This window comes from Penicillium expansum (genome assembly GCF_000769745.1).
Source record: "Penicillium expansum strain MD-8 chromosome Unknown contig369, whole genome shotgun sequence".
NCBI lineage: Eukaryota > Fungi > Ascomycota > Eurotiomycetes > Eurotiales > Aspergillaceae > Penicillium > Penicillium expansum.
This window is the reverse complement of record NW_015971462.1, coordinates 1-16,444: the sequence shown is the minus strand read 5'-3', so window position 1 is coordinate 16,444 and position 16,444 is coordinate 1. Positions and strand designations below refer to the sequence as shown.

The 16,444-nt window shown below is 48.7% G+C and overlaps 5 protein-coding genes across 5 annotated transcripts; all 5 read right to left on the bottom strand.

Annotated features, from left to right (window-relative positions):
• Positions 1-3,879: 3,879 nt before the first annotated feature.
• On the bottom strand, positions 3,880-6,330 carry PEX2_106740 (uncharacterized protein; the record flags this gene model as incomplete). Its single annotated transcript, XM_016747942.1, has 1 exon — positions 3,880-6,330. One exon carries the CDS (start codon positions 6,328-6,330, stop codon positions 3,880-3,882), a length of 2,451 nt encoding a protein of 816 aa, XP_016594153.1.
• A 511-nt stretch (positions 6,331-6,841) lies between these two features.
• PEX2_106730 (DNA glycosylase) lies at positions 6,842-12,341 on the bottom strand (the record flags this gene model as incomplete). The annotated part of the gene is made up of 9 exons (XM_016747941.1): positions 6,842-8,013; positions 8,082-9,655; positions 10,276-10,711; positions 10,764-10,897; positions 10,950-11,110; positions 11,176-11,758; positions 11,809-11,968; positions 12,025-12,058; positions 12,117-12,341. The coding sequence occupies 9 exons, from the start codon at positions 12,339-12,341 to the stop codon at positions 6,842-6,844; spliced, it is 4,479 nt and encodes a 1,492-aa protein (XP_016594152.1).
• A 671-nt stretch (positions 12,342-13,012) lies between these two features.
• PEX2_106720 (uncharacterized protein) lies at positions 13,013-13,423 on the bottom strand (the record flags this gene model as incomplete). Its single annotated transcript, XM_016747940.1, has 1 exon — positions 13,013-13,423. One exon carries the CDS (start codon positions 13,421-13,423, stop codon positions 13,013-13,015), a length of 411 nt encoding a protein of 136 aa, XP_016594151.1.
• Positions 13,424-13,538: 115 nt separating this feature from the next.
• On the bottom strand, positions 13,539-14,147 carry PEX2_106710 (uncharacterized protein; the record flags this gene model as incomplete). The annotated part of the gene is made up of 1 exon (XM_016747939.1): positions 13,539-14,147. One exon carries the CDS (start codon positions 14,145-14,147, stop codon positions 13,539-13,541), a length of 609 nt encoding a protein of 202 aa, XP_016594150.1.
• A 769-nt stretch (positions 14,148-14,916) lies between these two features.
• Positions 14,917-15,273, bottom strand: PEX2_106700 (uncharacterized protein; the record flags this gene model as incomplete). The annotated part of the gene is made up of 1 exon (XM_016747938.1): positions 14,917-15,273. One exon carries the CDS (start codon positions 15,271-15,273, stop codon positions 14,917-14,919), a length of 357 nt encoding a protein of 118 aa, XP_016594149.1.
• Positions 15,274-16,444: the final 1,171 nt, after the last annotated feature.

Genomic DNA, 16,444 nt, shown 5'->3' with positions numbered 1-16,444 from the left:
TATAAGCTCGATCTGCGGGGGATATGTCATATTCAATACCATCAAATTAACAAAGAAATATAATACAAAGCACAATGTGGGCGACCAGGGGGGGGGACCGGGGCGTACCCTAGCAAGTCAGAAGGAATGATTTCATGTGTAATCCACCCCGCAAAAAAAATAAGCCCGCGGATTTAGGAGAAAGTGTTGAACATCAAAAAAAAACAAAAGGATTATTTAGAAATAGTGGGCATTTGTGGATTGGTGGACATTTACCCTCTTGGCCATACAATTGGGCCGGTTTAAGCTTCGATCCGCCTCCAACTCCCCAACCACAAGTGAAAATCACAGGTTTTTAATGGAGTTGACGGGACTGAACACGAGTTCTTTCCCTAAAAGAATGTCGATTGTGGAGGTCACACGGGTAGTAGGTCTTTGTTTGGCCCCTATGTATTGCCGGTTTCATTAAACAGGGATGTGTATGCCGAGAAACTGGATGAACTGAATGAAGAAGCCTGCTTGTGTTTATGATTCTCGCTGGCTAGCACGGACTAGTGGAGACTTGCCCCTCCTAGTGAATGGGATCAACAAAGTAGAATCACCAAAAGGATGATTACGCACCACGGTCTGGCTTAGAGCCGCAGCGATCGTGGAGTTGGAAATCATGGCCCGCTAAGAAGGAATCTTGGCCCCGAGTTAAAGCGGGATGATGCGCTATTTTAGAAGTGTCTCAGATATGCCTCAGGGGTAATCGGAAACATCCGAATTTATATTGCATCATAGTCTAGTTGACACCTTGGGCTGTCGGACTATCGGATACCTGAACGTAAAACAATACTTTGATATGCTTGACAGTGTGCGGAGTATGGAATATGCTGCACAGAATACGGAGCACATATTTCAGATATTTTCGAAGCCTCCCGGTGTTAAAACGCCCTTAACGCCATGTCTCATTCCAACCGGATTTCTTCCCTTGTCTTCCTCGCCCCGCTCGTTGCCGATCCAAATTCCAGCGCAGCACCGGCCACATTGTGTATTGTCGAAGGCCAAGGCTTAGGTTTGGGAAAGCATTGTACTAGAATGAAATGAAAGCTTAAGCAACACCCCCCCAAAAAAACCTGTTCACGGTTATTCTATTAGCTTACCGGTGGAATTTGGGGTAAAACTCTATATCAAACCTATTTTCCCTCAACTGACTTGCCGGTTTGCCAGTTCCACTACGGAGTACGGAGTATCTGATTACTCAATGCGGGAGCGGCATCCCGAGGTCCCCGCTTATGTTTCAGCTGGCAAGATATAATTTCTAATACCTCTTAACTCTAATACTCTGTACGGAGTACAGCATACACCATACATAGGCTCCTTCGCACTGAAGATATATCAAGATCAGACACGTCGAGCAATATCAATCTCAATGTGCCCGAGACATCGCCAATAAAACTACCAATAGTCCCATTTCACTTTTGGAAAGTCTATACTCGCCCCTAGCGCTTTGTTCCGAGCCGTGTGCACACATATAACATACACACACAGCCTGTCATAATTGAAGATGACCGGGGGGCCGAGTTTCCTCTTTTAGTGAAGACACCAACACAATAACCTTATGCTCTTAGCCTATTGATGTTTAGCGTAAATCCTGCCGCTTCGGATCACTCAGATCATATACCCTGCGACTTGGATAATCAATAGTGTATGATCATCTCCGGGGTCTCCGAATTCTGCGACCAGAGAGGTTGGTGATCTACATTAACATCCTCTGTACCCCGTATTTACGGAGGTTTTACATCGTGGCGGTCGATTACAACTAGACTATTGAATAGATCCCCCTCTCACGATACGAGTGTCCTTTCATTCTTGGCCCGTGTGACATGTGATCGCCAATAGTCATCCTTCCAAAGTCATTATTGCTGTTATGCATACGAAGTATGGGGTAGCGTATGCTTAATAGGCCGAAATAAAATAAAAAGATCGACTCAAACTAAAAAATACATGGATGCTCACGGAAAGAGAAAATCCCATGGATACCTCCGGACGCACCAGTAATGCATGGTATCCACCAACCTAACGGTAGGAAGATGTGAATGGTCAACAGCAGGTTAATCCTGGCCCGTCACTTTCGTAAGTATCGGTGAGGAGCACCATCAACCGAAGTGGGTAGTGGTGGAACTCACTTATGCAGCTTGCCCCGTCGAAAGGGGATGAAGCAGCAGGGTATAGAAAGATGCCGAGGTCCACGACCTCGCAATGGGGCGAAGAATGATTTCCAATCAAGTCGACAGCGGGCGAAACCCACAAAAGGCTTCACATAGCAGGGATCATTTACACACTATACATAAGCCGGACCCTGTCAATTGCCTTTTACGGTTAATTTTACGGTTTGATGTTGTAGAAGACCTGGTCCTCTCCTCTGCTCCTTTTTGTGGATGATTGTAACGTTCACCTTCGTTGAAACTATTAGGATCGAATTTAGTGGTGATTCAATATGCAGGTTCTGGAAACCCCCCCTCCTATATAGTATCAATTATTATTCTATGAAGCGCTCAATTGTCCTCCGACAAACATAAGATGACCAAGATATACTTGGCCCATTCGTTCTACGAGATATTGCCCAAATTACTCTCCATCCATTTCCTTCTCTTTTTTTCAAATTTGATGGTTTACCGTCTGGCATATACCTATTTGGTATCAAATTCGGTGTAAGCTGAAAGGACTTGAAGGGCGACGTTGAATATTGGTACCTCGATGTCTTACTATCCGTTTTTGGTATATGCAGAGTCATCACACGATGTTGATTGCAAACATTTCCCAGGCATAGAGCGATCCATCGTAAGGATAATGGTATGTTACCGAGGAGCGCCTGTCAGATGCTGAGTGAGATCTCGATCCTCGCGAATGGCATCGAGTAGAAACTGCTGTTCGTGAGCACAAAGCTCATAGTAGCTCAACTTGCCCTTCATGCAGATCATCCTCTTCCGCGTGAGTCCATCAACCATAATCATCACACGTAAGCTGTGACTATCAATATTGGACCAGGCAACCAATTGATCAGCAAAGAGAACCTAAAAATGGCCGTAATCCACCTAGTCATCGGGCCCGAGTGTGTTGCTAAGACTAAGTTCTATGACACACACCTGCTCAGGCTTGCTATCTGTAATTTGCAACATAACTCAATATCTCACGCCCTAGTCAATAACAAAGTTCTTTGAGTATGGGTATACGTAACTATTCAGTTTCAGCTCAGGCGGGAGATACGCGAGTCATACTCCTACTATCCATGTACTATGTGGTAGAGCGATGTTACAGTACATCCCTAATAGTACCTCCCATGGTGGCACGATCGAGATGTCAATTCGCCCTCAACAATCACGCCACAGAACTGACCTGGAGACCAGCTAGACAGACCAAAGGTGGCTGGCTGTACGTCGACAGTCTGGAGTACGTGGTCATTGGTTCGCTTGATCCTTGTTTGTAATTGTCTGTAGGCTCCTGAAGATCATTGCAATACCTAGGTCTAGTTCGCTCATATTGCACAATGCCAACAATTCAACCGCTGAGATATGGTAAATCAAACTTGTATCATAGCCTAAGCACACGGCAAGGCATCGGGTCGTAGGAGGGAAGCTCGTGGCATTCATAAATCATCAAAAGAGCAAAACATAAAAAGGGGGGAGGTAGTAAGCCAAGCACGAAAGAAACGATGCAAAAGAACAAGCCAGTAACACAACGAAAAAGCCCAGAACAAGAAAGTAAGGGGGGTATCATGAGTTCGTCAAGCCCATTGCAATAGCAACAGTTATATCCATATCCCATGCTATCCAGCAAACAGTCCTCGAATGATTCCAACGCTGCACGTAGATCATAAATCGAAAAGAAGTATTCCCGTTCCATCCCGGTATCGGTCTATCTCCGCCTCGAGGTGCGTGTATCTCCACGACCAAGACCGTCATCTTCCTCATCCTCCTCCTCGACAGGCGCAGGCGTGCGTCGCTCCGTGCGTCTCTTGGGCCGGCGGCGCCGGTTCGAGCTAATGTTACTCGCCGAGTCATCAGGCGCAAGAGAACGATCGTCGTCGAGGAAGTCGTCTTCGCCGCCGCTCTCCCATGTGCCGACGCCCGAGAAGGGGGTGCCCAGGCGCGCTTCGACGAATGAGCCCCGGCGGCTTTGGTTTGCTACAGAGAGGCCGGCGCCACGTTCGCGCAGTGCGCGCCGCACGACTTCGGCTTTGCAGTGGAGGGCTTCGAAGGCGTCTTCGAGGGCTTCCATTCCGAGGAAAATGTCGCGCTCAACTTCTGCTAACGCGGCGATTTCGGTCTCCTCGTCTAGTGCAATCGGGCCACCGAATGAGGCTGGGGTTGAGGGTACGCCGTTGACTTGGCTGGAGGGTCGGAAGCTGCCATCCATATAGTTGGGTGTTGGACCTCGGGAGATACCGCCGCCTAAGGGTGTGTTGGAGCGACTGCCCCAGCGAGATCCGGCGGCATTCGTGGCGGGGCCTGTGTCTTCTGCGCCACTGCGGAGGAATCCGTCAAAGCGGCCGGAGATGAGGATCTCCCACTCATCATCGCTAATGGCGGAAAGGGTGGCGAGGACATGGTGGAGAGTGGGATTATTCAACATGTACATAGCAGTTTCTGGGTCGCGAGGGAGGGAGGATAGTCGGTAAAGACGCTGGATGGCCGAGGCTGACGAGACAAGCGCCGAAGGTTTCGGTCGGGGTTTTTCGTCGCCGGACCGCGGGACAGGAGTAGAAGAATTGATGCCGAGTAAAGAGCAGAATAACGAGCGCTGGTGAGGTTCGAGATGCGTAAGCATGGCGAAGGTCAGCGTCTCATCGTCAACCTCGTTAGGAGCACTGGTGCCTGGATCATTCTGCTCATAGAGCCATTTGTCGACAGCGACCTTCGTCTTTCGAGATTGCCGTATGAAGTGTTCGCGATACTCTTCAGGAACGTCGACGTCAAGCTTCTGCATTGGAATGTGCTCATCGCCTGGCGCGCCGGTATCCACGGTAGTGGGGGCCATCGTGAAGGGAGGCCACATCGGAAGTTCCCTGCGGCCAGACACAAGCTCCAAAACCTCGCCCCAGCTCACTCCATCTGGTCGATCGTCTGACTCCGCTTGGTCGCATACCTGGCAGCTGCATGGCTCGGACGAGATGTCGCGCGCGAACACAGCTTCGAGACGATCCAGTAGACGACGGGCGACGGACCGGTAGCCTGTTGCGACAGCAAGAGATCCATTCTTACTCATGACCTTTTGGTAGTCGTCTAGTAAGCGGTTATATGGATCGAATATTTTTCCAGCGATGGCCCGAGACTGAGGCTGTCCTTGTGAGAATGGATCTTTCTGCCCGAGGCTAGCCAGCAGTGCTCTCGAGACCTTATTTTCCAAACCACCATTTTTCAGCAAGTAATCGACTCGAGGGATAGTAGCAGGCATTTCGGGCGGAGGTGGGGGCGGCGGGGGTGCGCCAAACGAATTCGGATTCACTGGTTTCACAAAATCGATCGATTCGTCGCTAGCAGAGTGGCGATGTGACATGGCCGATCGGTTTTGGGTGCGAGAGGGAGGCTTCGTAGGCGGGGTCATGGGTTTTCGTGGCACCGAATGCTGCTGGTTAGGCGCAATAGATGTCGCATCGGAGCCGTTAGCTGACTCTGCGCCAATATCACGAAGTGTAACGTTCGACTGTGAGGCAGACATCGTCGAGCGACTCGACCGTTTGGGTAGCTTTCTGTCCTCGGGAACCTTTGTCTTCGACTTGTAGCTTGATGACCGAGGCAACGGTTCACTCTCATCCTTGGGTCTGGATTTTGTAGGGGTCTCTGTTCGCGATGTCTTGCTGGACTTGGACTTGGTGCTGTCATCGCGTTTCGACCGGAGACTCGAGGAGGACCTATTCACTTCGGAGGCTCTGATTTTAATACTTGTTTTCTTCTTGGGTTTGTCTGTCTCCTTCTCATCCTCGTTGACAATACTGCCCTTCCTCGACTCCTGGTCGAGGCCGGTCAGCGGCGGACTAGGAGGCGCATGGTGATTCTCGCGGTGACCGTTCTTCCCCTCGTCATGTGTCAAATCGGTCGGATCCGGTGTAGGGATGCTCGCTCGGACGCCTTCCTTGCTGTGAGCTTTCGAGAAAGTGGGGTAGGGTAGACTTGTTCTCGACTCGAGGAACGAGGCAGCCTCGGATCTCTCGAGTCCAGGCATGGAGGACCTGCGTTGGGAAGTTGATGAGCGAGCCGTGGTAGGATCCTCTGGGTCCTTGGTTGAGGTCTTTCTGTTTGTTTTGTTTGTCTTGGCCTTGACGGTCTTGGACTTCCTATCGTCGCGGTTTAGTCTAAGAGGAAACATGGCGAAATCCGTATCGAGTTGTGGACCGCGCGAAAGGGTCAGTCGTCCGTTACCTGTCTAGACTCGCACCGCCACTGAGGGGAATGTGATCCTATTTTTGTCTCCAATTCTCCTGGCGCTTAGTTCGGGCCGTTATGACTGGTCGCTTAACGTCGCAATGTGCGGGAACCAATCCGGCATTCCGTGTGTCTGGGGTCTGGGGAAAGAAAGGGATATGTGTTGGAAAAAGAAAAGAATAACCTCATTCAGGTACGACGCATGAAATGGTTGGAAGTGGAAAGAAGCACACTATGCGATTATGCGGTGAACGATCTCGGCCCCGCTCTTTTAACTGACGTGGTTTTGCTGCATGGAAGCCTGAAATCGGATCCTGAGATATATATAAAGAGTAGCCTTCTCAGCTGAAAACTTTCCGAGGGAACACAAATTCTACTGCCTGAGGCAACTACATATACAATATGTAGATTTGACAACTTGTTATTCAGTGGTTCATGTACATCGACACTTGGAATCAATCGGATCCATGCAATCCATTCACAGCCTTGACAGGGGAGGTCTCTAGTACCCAATTCCCCTCTTCTTCACGAGCAACCCCTCCACTCTGGGCAGCTCTCATCATCTTATCACTTGCAAGTGTAAGATCACCCGTGTTGTAATCCCAAATCCATCCTTCCTTCAGCCACATCCATGTAAGATAAGCACGTAGCTCCTTGTCGTGTGGTAGAACGCACTTCCATTCAGGCACAAAGCCGAGCTCTGTCGCATTCGTTCCTTTCCAGTCAGAGGCTTTTCCACGCAACTCGTCGCAACAGAAGATCCTCCAGCTATCAAGGGAATATGCTCCAACTCCGGGTAGATGTGCAATCTCCCATGCGACTCGCAAATCTTCTTCATCAACACATTCTTCACGACCAACATTTCGACCGTCTAATTTTCGTGGGTAGTGGAGCTTGCGATATCTTTTGCTTTTGTTCGGGGGGTCTGATAGCCATGTTTGTGCCAATGCGATGCATTTCCTCGCGCGTTGATTTTGAAATCCCAAGCAGTTTATCATTGATACAAGTTCCGGTAGGTCTGCTTCTGCCATTGCATCGATCGTAGGGTATCGTTCAAATACCTTGAACAAGACCGGCAGGGCAACACCCCCGCGAGTTCGATTGAGAAAAATGGTTGCAATGAGTAAACGAAAGGGGTCATGGGCAAGCTGTTCCTGGATGAGTCCGAAAGAAGGCGCATCCATAGGGGGGAACGGGAGGCATGATTCAGGGTCAACTAGCACACGTGGGAAATAAGGAGAATGCTTCAGGGGCTTGGCTTGAGGGGTTTTAATGGGTTCTGGGTTAACGAAAGAGGTGGATTTCACCGGAGTTCGAGGCTGGGGGTTTGTAGATTTAGGAATAAGATAGGGGCTTCTCGGAGGTGATAATTTGATCTGAATAAGCGACGATGAATCATCCAGATCATCCCAATTGGAATCAAAATCACTCGGCGTATCACTCAAGGAAGAATCTGATGACAAAAAGTCCGGGGGTAGATTCAAATTTTTCAACAGCTGTCGGGTTTTTGGGGGGATAGACAAATCGTACAGCGAGGAAGCCGTTTCCCGCTTGGTTTTCGACACAACTTTGGGGTTATCGGCCCCGAGGAAATATTTAGACTGAACCTCATCACTTGGAGTCACACCTGGCAAATCATTGGTATTCAAAAATCCGTGTCCCACATAGATGGATCGGCGGGTAGCGGGAGCTGACTGGAGCTTCGTCTGCTTCCATTGGGGCTTGCAGAGAGGGTTTGTTGCGGAATAGAAGGCGGAAGTTGGTCCTGATCTGCTCGATCAACGGAGGCGCCTTGAGGCTGTTTCTCTGCTCCATCAGTGGAGTCACCTTGTTTCTGTCCACCCAAGTTTATTCGATGTTTCTTCCGCTCCCTCCTTCGTTCGCGCTTGCGCTTGTTCTTTTCTTTCTGTGATGTTTTGCCTGGCTCGCGACGTTTCGAGCGCTTTTCTTCGACCACGTTTTCAGGTCGAGGGCTCTCAGGAATCACCTCTTTCGGGAAGTTAGGTGACAAGTCAGGTGTAAGAACCTTTTTGTTGCTCTCCTCGAAATCTTTGAAACCCCCGATGGAATTTCGGCGTTGGTTTTGCAATGGAACCCAATCAGCTCCAAGGACAAACTCATCATGAGGGGGATAGTCGGTTAGGTCGATAGGTGTGGTAGGGCTACCCCGAATAATGTTCGTGGGCATTTTGGGTAGATCCGGCGTGTGGTCCTTGTGTTTCGGTTCTTCTGGCTCAACGTAACCATTCTCCTGGCTTTCGGTAGGAATACTTGCCGGGAAATGAGCTTCCAAGACCTTCTCTGGCTCGTCAAGTTGCATAGCATCATGGCTGTGCCGTCTAGCCTTATCCGAGTGACGTCTCTTGCTTTTCTTGTGCTCTTTGTCCTCGGGTTGACCCGAGCTGCTCTTACGCCGTTTTCGGTGCGAGCTCTTGGCGTGTGCTTCTTCTGCGCTGTCTACTTCACCCCCGAATGCAGAGCTGGCATCATCAGCTGTGGCAATTCCACGGTCCTCGAGGTAGGTCTTTCGAACGTGATCAACCAAAGCATCGATAGCTGTGTCGTTCATTCCAGCTTCCGCGGCGACGCCGCGAACTTGGCCAATAAATTCTCGCCTGGCCGAACGTCGAACAGGTTGAACTTGATCTGTCATGAAATAGTGTGATGCAACGAACTTCAACACCTCCAACCGCGTTTCTGGGTCCACCGAAACAAAGATCTTCTCTTCTATCGTAACTTCGTTGTCACCAGTGGATAATGCGGGGTTCTCTGTGATTTCAGGAACTGTAGAAGGGTGATCACCGGCCTCATGGACAGGGTAAGGTTCAGCTTGTATGACTTCCTCCTTACGCCGAGGTTGTGTGGTTTTTTCGAGGCTCATAGACGCTTCACCGCGCCCATTGACGTTTGCCATTGTCATACTCTTCCTTATTCGAGAAGATGTTCTCAACTTCGGTTTCGTTGCTGAGGTGGTTGTAGGTGAGGAGGTTGAGGGCGTAGAAAAATGCGGCGAGTTGGCTCCAGTCCTTTGGCTACGACGAACGTTGAGCTTCGAGGAGTCAGATCCCCCATCATATGCAAATGGACTCGATATGCCAATACTGTTATCCACCATCTCGTCCCGGGATTCTTCGATGCTTGCTTCCTCAGACAAGATGTTGTCAACGGCGCGGTCAAAGAAGTCTTCGTCGAAGGTCTTGAGGGGGTCGATATCGAAGGAAGGGAGGGGAACAACAACAGAGATGTTGCTTAGTCGAGCCATTGTATTCCTGATGTCACAGTAGATGGTAGGTTATCTAGGGTAGGAAGTTGGGGAAGCTCGAAGGGTTCGTAGACATATCGCGGCAGTTGTTTTGTTGAGTGTGAACTGCTTGGATGGAAGGCTGCCTGGTTAATGCAAGCTAGCAGACAATCAAAGAGCACGAAAAGCTACCTGCGAGTGCCCTATGCGAGTGGAATGCGTGCTGGTCTCGGGGAAATCGCGAGGAAAGCTCTCTAGCTCCCTGACGCGGGGAGGTCGATTCACGTGTAAGTTTGATAAGGTGACGCGATGTCGTGTCAATGAAACCAGCAAACAAAAATTAAGAAAGGGACAAATTCAGATCAACTTTTTCAATCAGCGTAGACTTCTAAGGGAGAAGAATGGATCAAATGAGTTGGAGCTTTCTACATCAAAAAGGGAATATCGAAAGCACAGACCATCCGATAAAGAAACGCCAATCTACCCCCTGTCAAAGAATCTACAACAAAGGGCTGCATTTGCGAAAGGCATGAATTTGCTAAATCGGTTTATCTATTTATAGTAATGCTGTTCTACCGTGACACGCACTTGACAATGTATGTACTTTGGCATCCAAACTGCCAACATATCCCATTCTATACAGAATACCCAGCCGAGTTGAGTTGTCTCGGCTCACCAGCAGCATCGAATGTTCCGTTGGGCAAGACCCGAATCAGCTGGGCAGAACTCTGTCCTGGAGCAACCCAAGTAACATTATGGCCACGTGCCTTCATCGAGGCAACGGTTGCGTTGTCATAAGTGTATTCGAAGCTGACCTGGTTTGGCACCAGCTGATCATGCAGACGAGGCTTGGCTAACGCTTTGGCGGCGGAGAGTCCCTGATCAATGGAGTGAATGATACTCTGGACGGTGGCAGTGATGATACGGCTGCCTCCTGCGGATCCCGCAATCAAAAATAGCTTGCCATTAGGTCGCTCAACTATCGCAGGCGTGATGGAGGAAAGAGGGCGTTTCCCAGGGCGGATGTAGTTGGATGGAGAGGGGATGTATCCAAATGAGTTTGAAGATCCAGGGATGGAGAAATCTATGAAAATTTTAGTTAACTCCGTGGCGTAGGGCTAGCTTTCTCGACATACCGTTCATTTCGTTGTTCATGATGATACCGGTTTCTGGGACCATGACTTGGCTACCGAAGAGCAGGTTGATTGTGGTGATTACCGAGATTGCAAGGCCAGTGTGGTCGGCTACCGCAATATGGGAAGTTCCAGGGCTGATGCTGAGTTAGCTTAATGTCTGAGAATAAGGTACCAAGTAAGACCTACGTGTCCAGGCTTTCCAGTCCGGCCGGATCATAAGCAGATACGTTCTGAGTTCGCACATCCGAGATCTTGGATCGAATGTCATCGATCGTAGACTGCTCCAAAATCTCCTTCTCATACTTGGCCATCCCGTCAACGAATAGAGGATCGCCAAAATTAGATCTCTGCGTTTCATGTAAGCGACCATTGACCCGAGTCCATGGGTGAAATCAAAGCTGGCTATTCATACCTCGCCATACCCAAATCGCATCGCCTCGTCCAATCGATGGGTACTCAAATTCACAGACTTTTCAGTCGAGAAGAAATCTTTGTATGTCCCGAGAATCTTCAAGATACTCAAGGCGATACTACCACTCGAGGGGGCCGAGGTACTCGTGATCTTGTAGCCACGGTAATCAATCTGAGAGATGTCCCGAATAGCCACAGTGTAATTTTTAAGATCTTCGAGGGTCATTGTGCCATTTTCTCTCTGCACCGCATTGATCATAGTCTCCGCGATGGGGCCCGAGTAGAATGCATCCGCACCACGTTGTGCAATAGCCTCAAGGGTATCCGCATACCGGCGTCGAGTAATGGTATCACCCAGCCCAAGCCTAGTTCCATTCGGAGCAAAGTCAATTGCCCACGTGGGGTTCTTAGACAGAAAGTCCTCTCCACTGCCAACGGCAGATGCCATGTATCTGACAAGATCTTCTGTGACAGGGAACCCGTCACGGGCTGTGCTAATAGCTGGCTGCACAACAGTTGACCATGGAAGAGAGCCATACTTTTTGTGGAGGTGCTCGAGGCCTCGTACTTCACCCGGTACTCCACTGGTATGGCTGTTAGCCTAGCTCCGAGCCGCTCCGTGTATTTGCCCTACCTTGCCAGTCCACCGTAGATAGAAGCATCCTCGTTATTTTTATACATATCCTCGAATGCCGCAGCTGGAGCCGTCTCTCGGAAATCGATAAACTCGTAATCACCCTTTGCTGATCTCACGAGCATGAAGCCACCTCCGCCAATTCCACTGTGGTACATCCCTGTCTTTGTTAGCTATGCTTAAATGCAATCATAAACCGAATGAATGTAGCCTCACCTATGACACCAATACAAAATTCGGTTGCGACCAACTATGTCATTGTCAGCACCGAGATTCACCCCAAAGCCCACCTAGATAGGTATACCCACGGCGTCAGCAGCGTTTCCGCCCATCTTCAGTATATCAGATCCATGGCCGGAGCAAATTGAACTTTCGCTAGCAACAGCGCCCAGCTTTCCAGCGCCAATTCCACCATGCGACCCGATGACGACATTCGGGTCCCGCTCAGAGAACTCCAAGGGGGAGGTGTTTGCACTGGGTAGATGAATTGCGACCAATAGCAGCGACAAAACTGCCAAAAATCCGAGTCTCATCGGTTGCAACATGTTGACAAGAGTCTGCCGCCAATTCCTCTGCGAAATGGAATGTTGCGCAAGAGTAGATCTTGGAGAAGAAGGGGCTGGCAAGGGCTCAAGCTATTACAACATCCAATATTAATATTTTCAACCAGGGCGCAAATTAGGTAGTATCAGAGGGAGGGAAAGATAGCTTTACCTGCTTCTCCACATCTTGACCGATCTGACAGGGGTGTTGCATATCACGATTGGAGACCGTCCAGGTTCTCTCAGGACGGGTTTGTAAAAGATCAGCGGGCTCTAGGGTGCTCGGCGAATGCAACCGGCGCCAAGAGATAAGCAGTGAGGGATGGGAAATAGGAGAACATTTCGAAGGATTGCATCTTCTAAGACTGTTTAATCTACTCCGTAGCGGTGTGGTGTCAAACCCCCGCTGATAAGCTACCGGCTCGCTTTCGGGAGCAAATCGTCAAAGCTCGGAGGTTTTTCGGGGTCATTGGATCAACGTCTATACTCCAAATGTTCAAATGTAACCTCTTATCTACATTTGATATGATTTGGTCATGAGTTGGCCTATTCTTTGTTATGAATAATATGAATAATTGAATACCCCAAATTTACCCAGCTAAAATCTATACTTAGGTAAGAGCCCAACTCCATACCCCGCATGCTATGGTATCATCCTGCGGCTAGTCCTCCCTTGCGGCGGCTCTTCTAATCCAAGAGATGGTCTCTTCCCACTCTTGAGGAACCTTGTCCAGTGCGTCCAGTGTTGCCAATACTAACCGACGACCCCAGTCGCGCACGTACCACCGATGGCACAGGAGACGCATAGCTATGCCAAAATGCAGAAACAAAATTCGGGCGATCCAGTCACCATGTTTCAGCAGTAACGAGAACTTGTCGGATAGAAATAAGGGCCATGCAAGGGGACCTCCATGTGGTCCGATTTTTGGCCACGGTTCGATGGCCTCATGAAGCTGCTGCCATGTGGCTTGGTAGATCGGTTGATCCGATCCTTTTATTGCGTCAATAATCGAATGAAGTCGAACCAGCGACGTCACTATGTCTCTGCTTTGATCATCAGCTTCACTGGCCATAAACAGTCACTTCATACGTCACTGGAACATACTTGTGTAGGCTGAACAATATGTGCGTATTTTCGATCGGGTTGCCGTTACTATCTCGTGTTATCATCCATCCTTCGCCAATGGGTTAGAAGGAAGGATATCCGTACTCATCATTTTCCATGGTTTCGAAGGTTTCCTGTGTGTTAGGAGCGCACAGCCATCCATCCAGCTGTGAGTCAACTCCGGCTTCAATTATTCGGGAAAGAAGCATGGCGGGGCCAGACATTAATGTGCGAGCCTCGAGAACCACCGACAGCGGGTCCAGTGGTCTAGTTTCAAGGTACAATACTCGAGATCCCATGGCGAAAAGCATTATGATGATGGAGGAGACGAATGCTGGTTCATAATCCGGTGGTGAGATCTCTGGAAGAACTTTGCTTAATCCAGCGCATGCCTGGCTCTGATATCGCACAGCATGATTTAGCCATGAAGCCCGATTATCGGTTTCAACGGAGGCCAAGTGTAAGGCTGAAAATGCGTGGATGCTGTCAAGCAGGTACGGACAAGATGCGGCCATGCGAGGAATGGTCATGGAGAGATGGTGTGCTGACAGTCCATCCTGCGACAGGGTGTGAGACGTTGAAGTCATATATTGGTGGAATAATCTCGTCTCAAGCAAGCGTGTTGCCAGCGGGTAATCCCTTGATGGGGTCACGGTGCCACTATCTGTTTCATCCTGGGCGCTGGATGCCATGGGGCTGTCCTCGTCTTCATTTTGGGGCGGATATCTGCACTCCAATCTTCGCTTTCTGCACAGAGTACATCTTGGAATGCCCTCATCACACTGAGCGTTGCGTCAGAATATGAGTCTCAGCCGGTGGGTTACCGCCATCCGTAAAGGCCACCGGAACCATGATCCAGGCACATCGCTAAGCCACATGCAACACCCCCGACGGGTTTAGGGGAGTAAGCTTGTTGTTACTGACCTTCACATGTCTTCTTTTACACTCCAAACACCCCTTCCTGGACTTCGTGTGACTACGACGCGAGGGCATTGATGGCTGCCATTCAGGCACAGAATCAAAGTGATCTAGTATTAGCAAAGAAAACAGGGGAAAAAACACCAACTTTCAGTTCCAATTCACATCTCGGTCAAATTAATCCATATTCCCGACCTCGGTTCTTTCTGGGGGATCTGCACATGACATTAAGTGATTGGCAGAGACCGTACCTGGAGGTGCACCGGGCCGGGCCCCAGGGTCCCGAGGTCCTGATTGTGGCTTATATAATCATCGCCTCGACCAGGGGGCGGCTCGAGGGGCTCCAGGAAGGACTAATTCTATAATATAGAGACATGAAGTAGACACCAAAGACAGAAATGCGGGTGCTTGAGCCGTTTGGACTTGAAACTAAAGTTGATGAACGAATTCAAATTCGCGATCGAGGATCCGTATAAAATTTTGCTATCACATGCTACAAACCACCAATCGCAGGATTTCTTTTATAACAAAAAGCGATGCCCCTCAAAATAGATTTTCTACATGAAACGAGGGCGTCATATAGTTATCTAACTTATTATCTATTATCAGTGCAATATATAGATTTCTTTGCTCTTCGTACAACACTCGAAGCACCCTATGAATTATCGGGAACGCGCTATCAGGTAGCCAACAGACAGGCAAGTCGCCTATTTCAAAGTTTCGATTGTGATTGGAATTGGATAGAATGTCTCCTGGGAAGCATGCGGGAACTATAGACTCGATAGTGAGTATTATCACTGGGCAAGGTGCACCAGCCCAAAGCGAGAGGGCCCTCCAAACTATAAAGCCGGTGGCTACCACTTGCGCTGCGGTGAGTAACACGTCCAAAGCAGACCGCATGACTGTGTGCATTCTGATGTGTACATCACGGAAAGTGTTGGCTGAAGCCGTAACAGCTCCGGAGGTCTTCCAAATTTACAATGATTGCCATCTGTATGTATTTTAATAGGTAATAACGGGTATGTACTATCAGACATTTTGAACTACTTCAATACAGCCTTGGAATAGCAATCCGATTCTTTGGGGTCAGAGGATTGGATTCTAAGCGACGACGAGAGTTCAGAGCACGGAGCCTGCGTCTTGGCACCGAGTCAATGACCTGAGCCAGAGCTGTGTTGCTGTGCACTAGATCTAATAGCCAGTAGTGATTAGACTTAATGGACTTGAATTTCAAACATAAGGACATACATTGTAGTGGGAATTCGGCTTATAGAAGGAAGTTCAAAAATTCCTTCGCAAGTTGCATGAGAATTCCGTGTTTAACTATAGGAAAGTCAAAGTAGAATGGAAAATCTATACGGCCTGTGGATATGAATGTTCAAGGGATCGGCAGAGGCGTGATTACACGTTCTGCTCCTAGCCATAATCCAATTGGTGGGGATCCGAGATTGTTATGTATCCAAGTGTAAGAGAAACAGCACTAAGGAGTGACTTCTTATACTCCAAAAGAAATTATAAAGCTTCTGTCGAGACTTGCTCTCACATGTTGCTAGCAAAATCACAGGCACTAGCGATCATCTATTACTAGGTTATAATACTTAGCTATGTAGGAAAAAAAAGTAGTTACATAGAGGATAATATATATTAGTCTTATTAGTTTTTACTAGAATTAATCACAATATATTAATATATACTTAGATAAATCAATGATTTATTAAATTTAAAGTAAACAATATAATTGAAATACTTAAAATTACTAGGAATTCCTATATTATTTATATAGTGACAAGAAATTAGTATATTTGCACTATTTAGTTATGGGGGGGGCTTATCGCTAGTCTGCGCCAAAACCCGAGAATGGGTAAGAGGTTCCAACCCGCCCGAACCAGCAAACCCGCATGGGTAACCCACGCGGGTTCCCGCAAGAACCCGCGGCTACATAATTTTCCTAATAGAGACAGGCCAAACCGTATAAAGCTGCTTATCTATTCTAATATAAAGTTATAAAAGTCTACCCGAAATCCAACCCATTTGCGGGTTTTGGCGCAGTCTACTTATCGCCCCCCCCCCC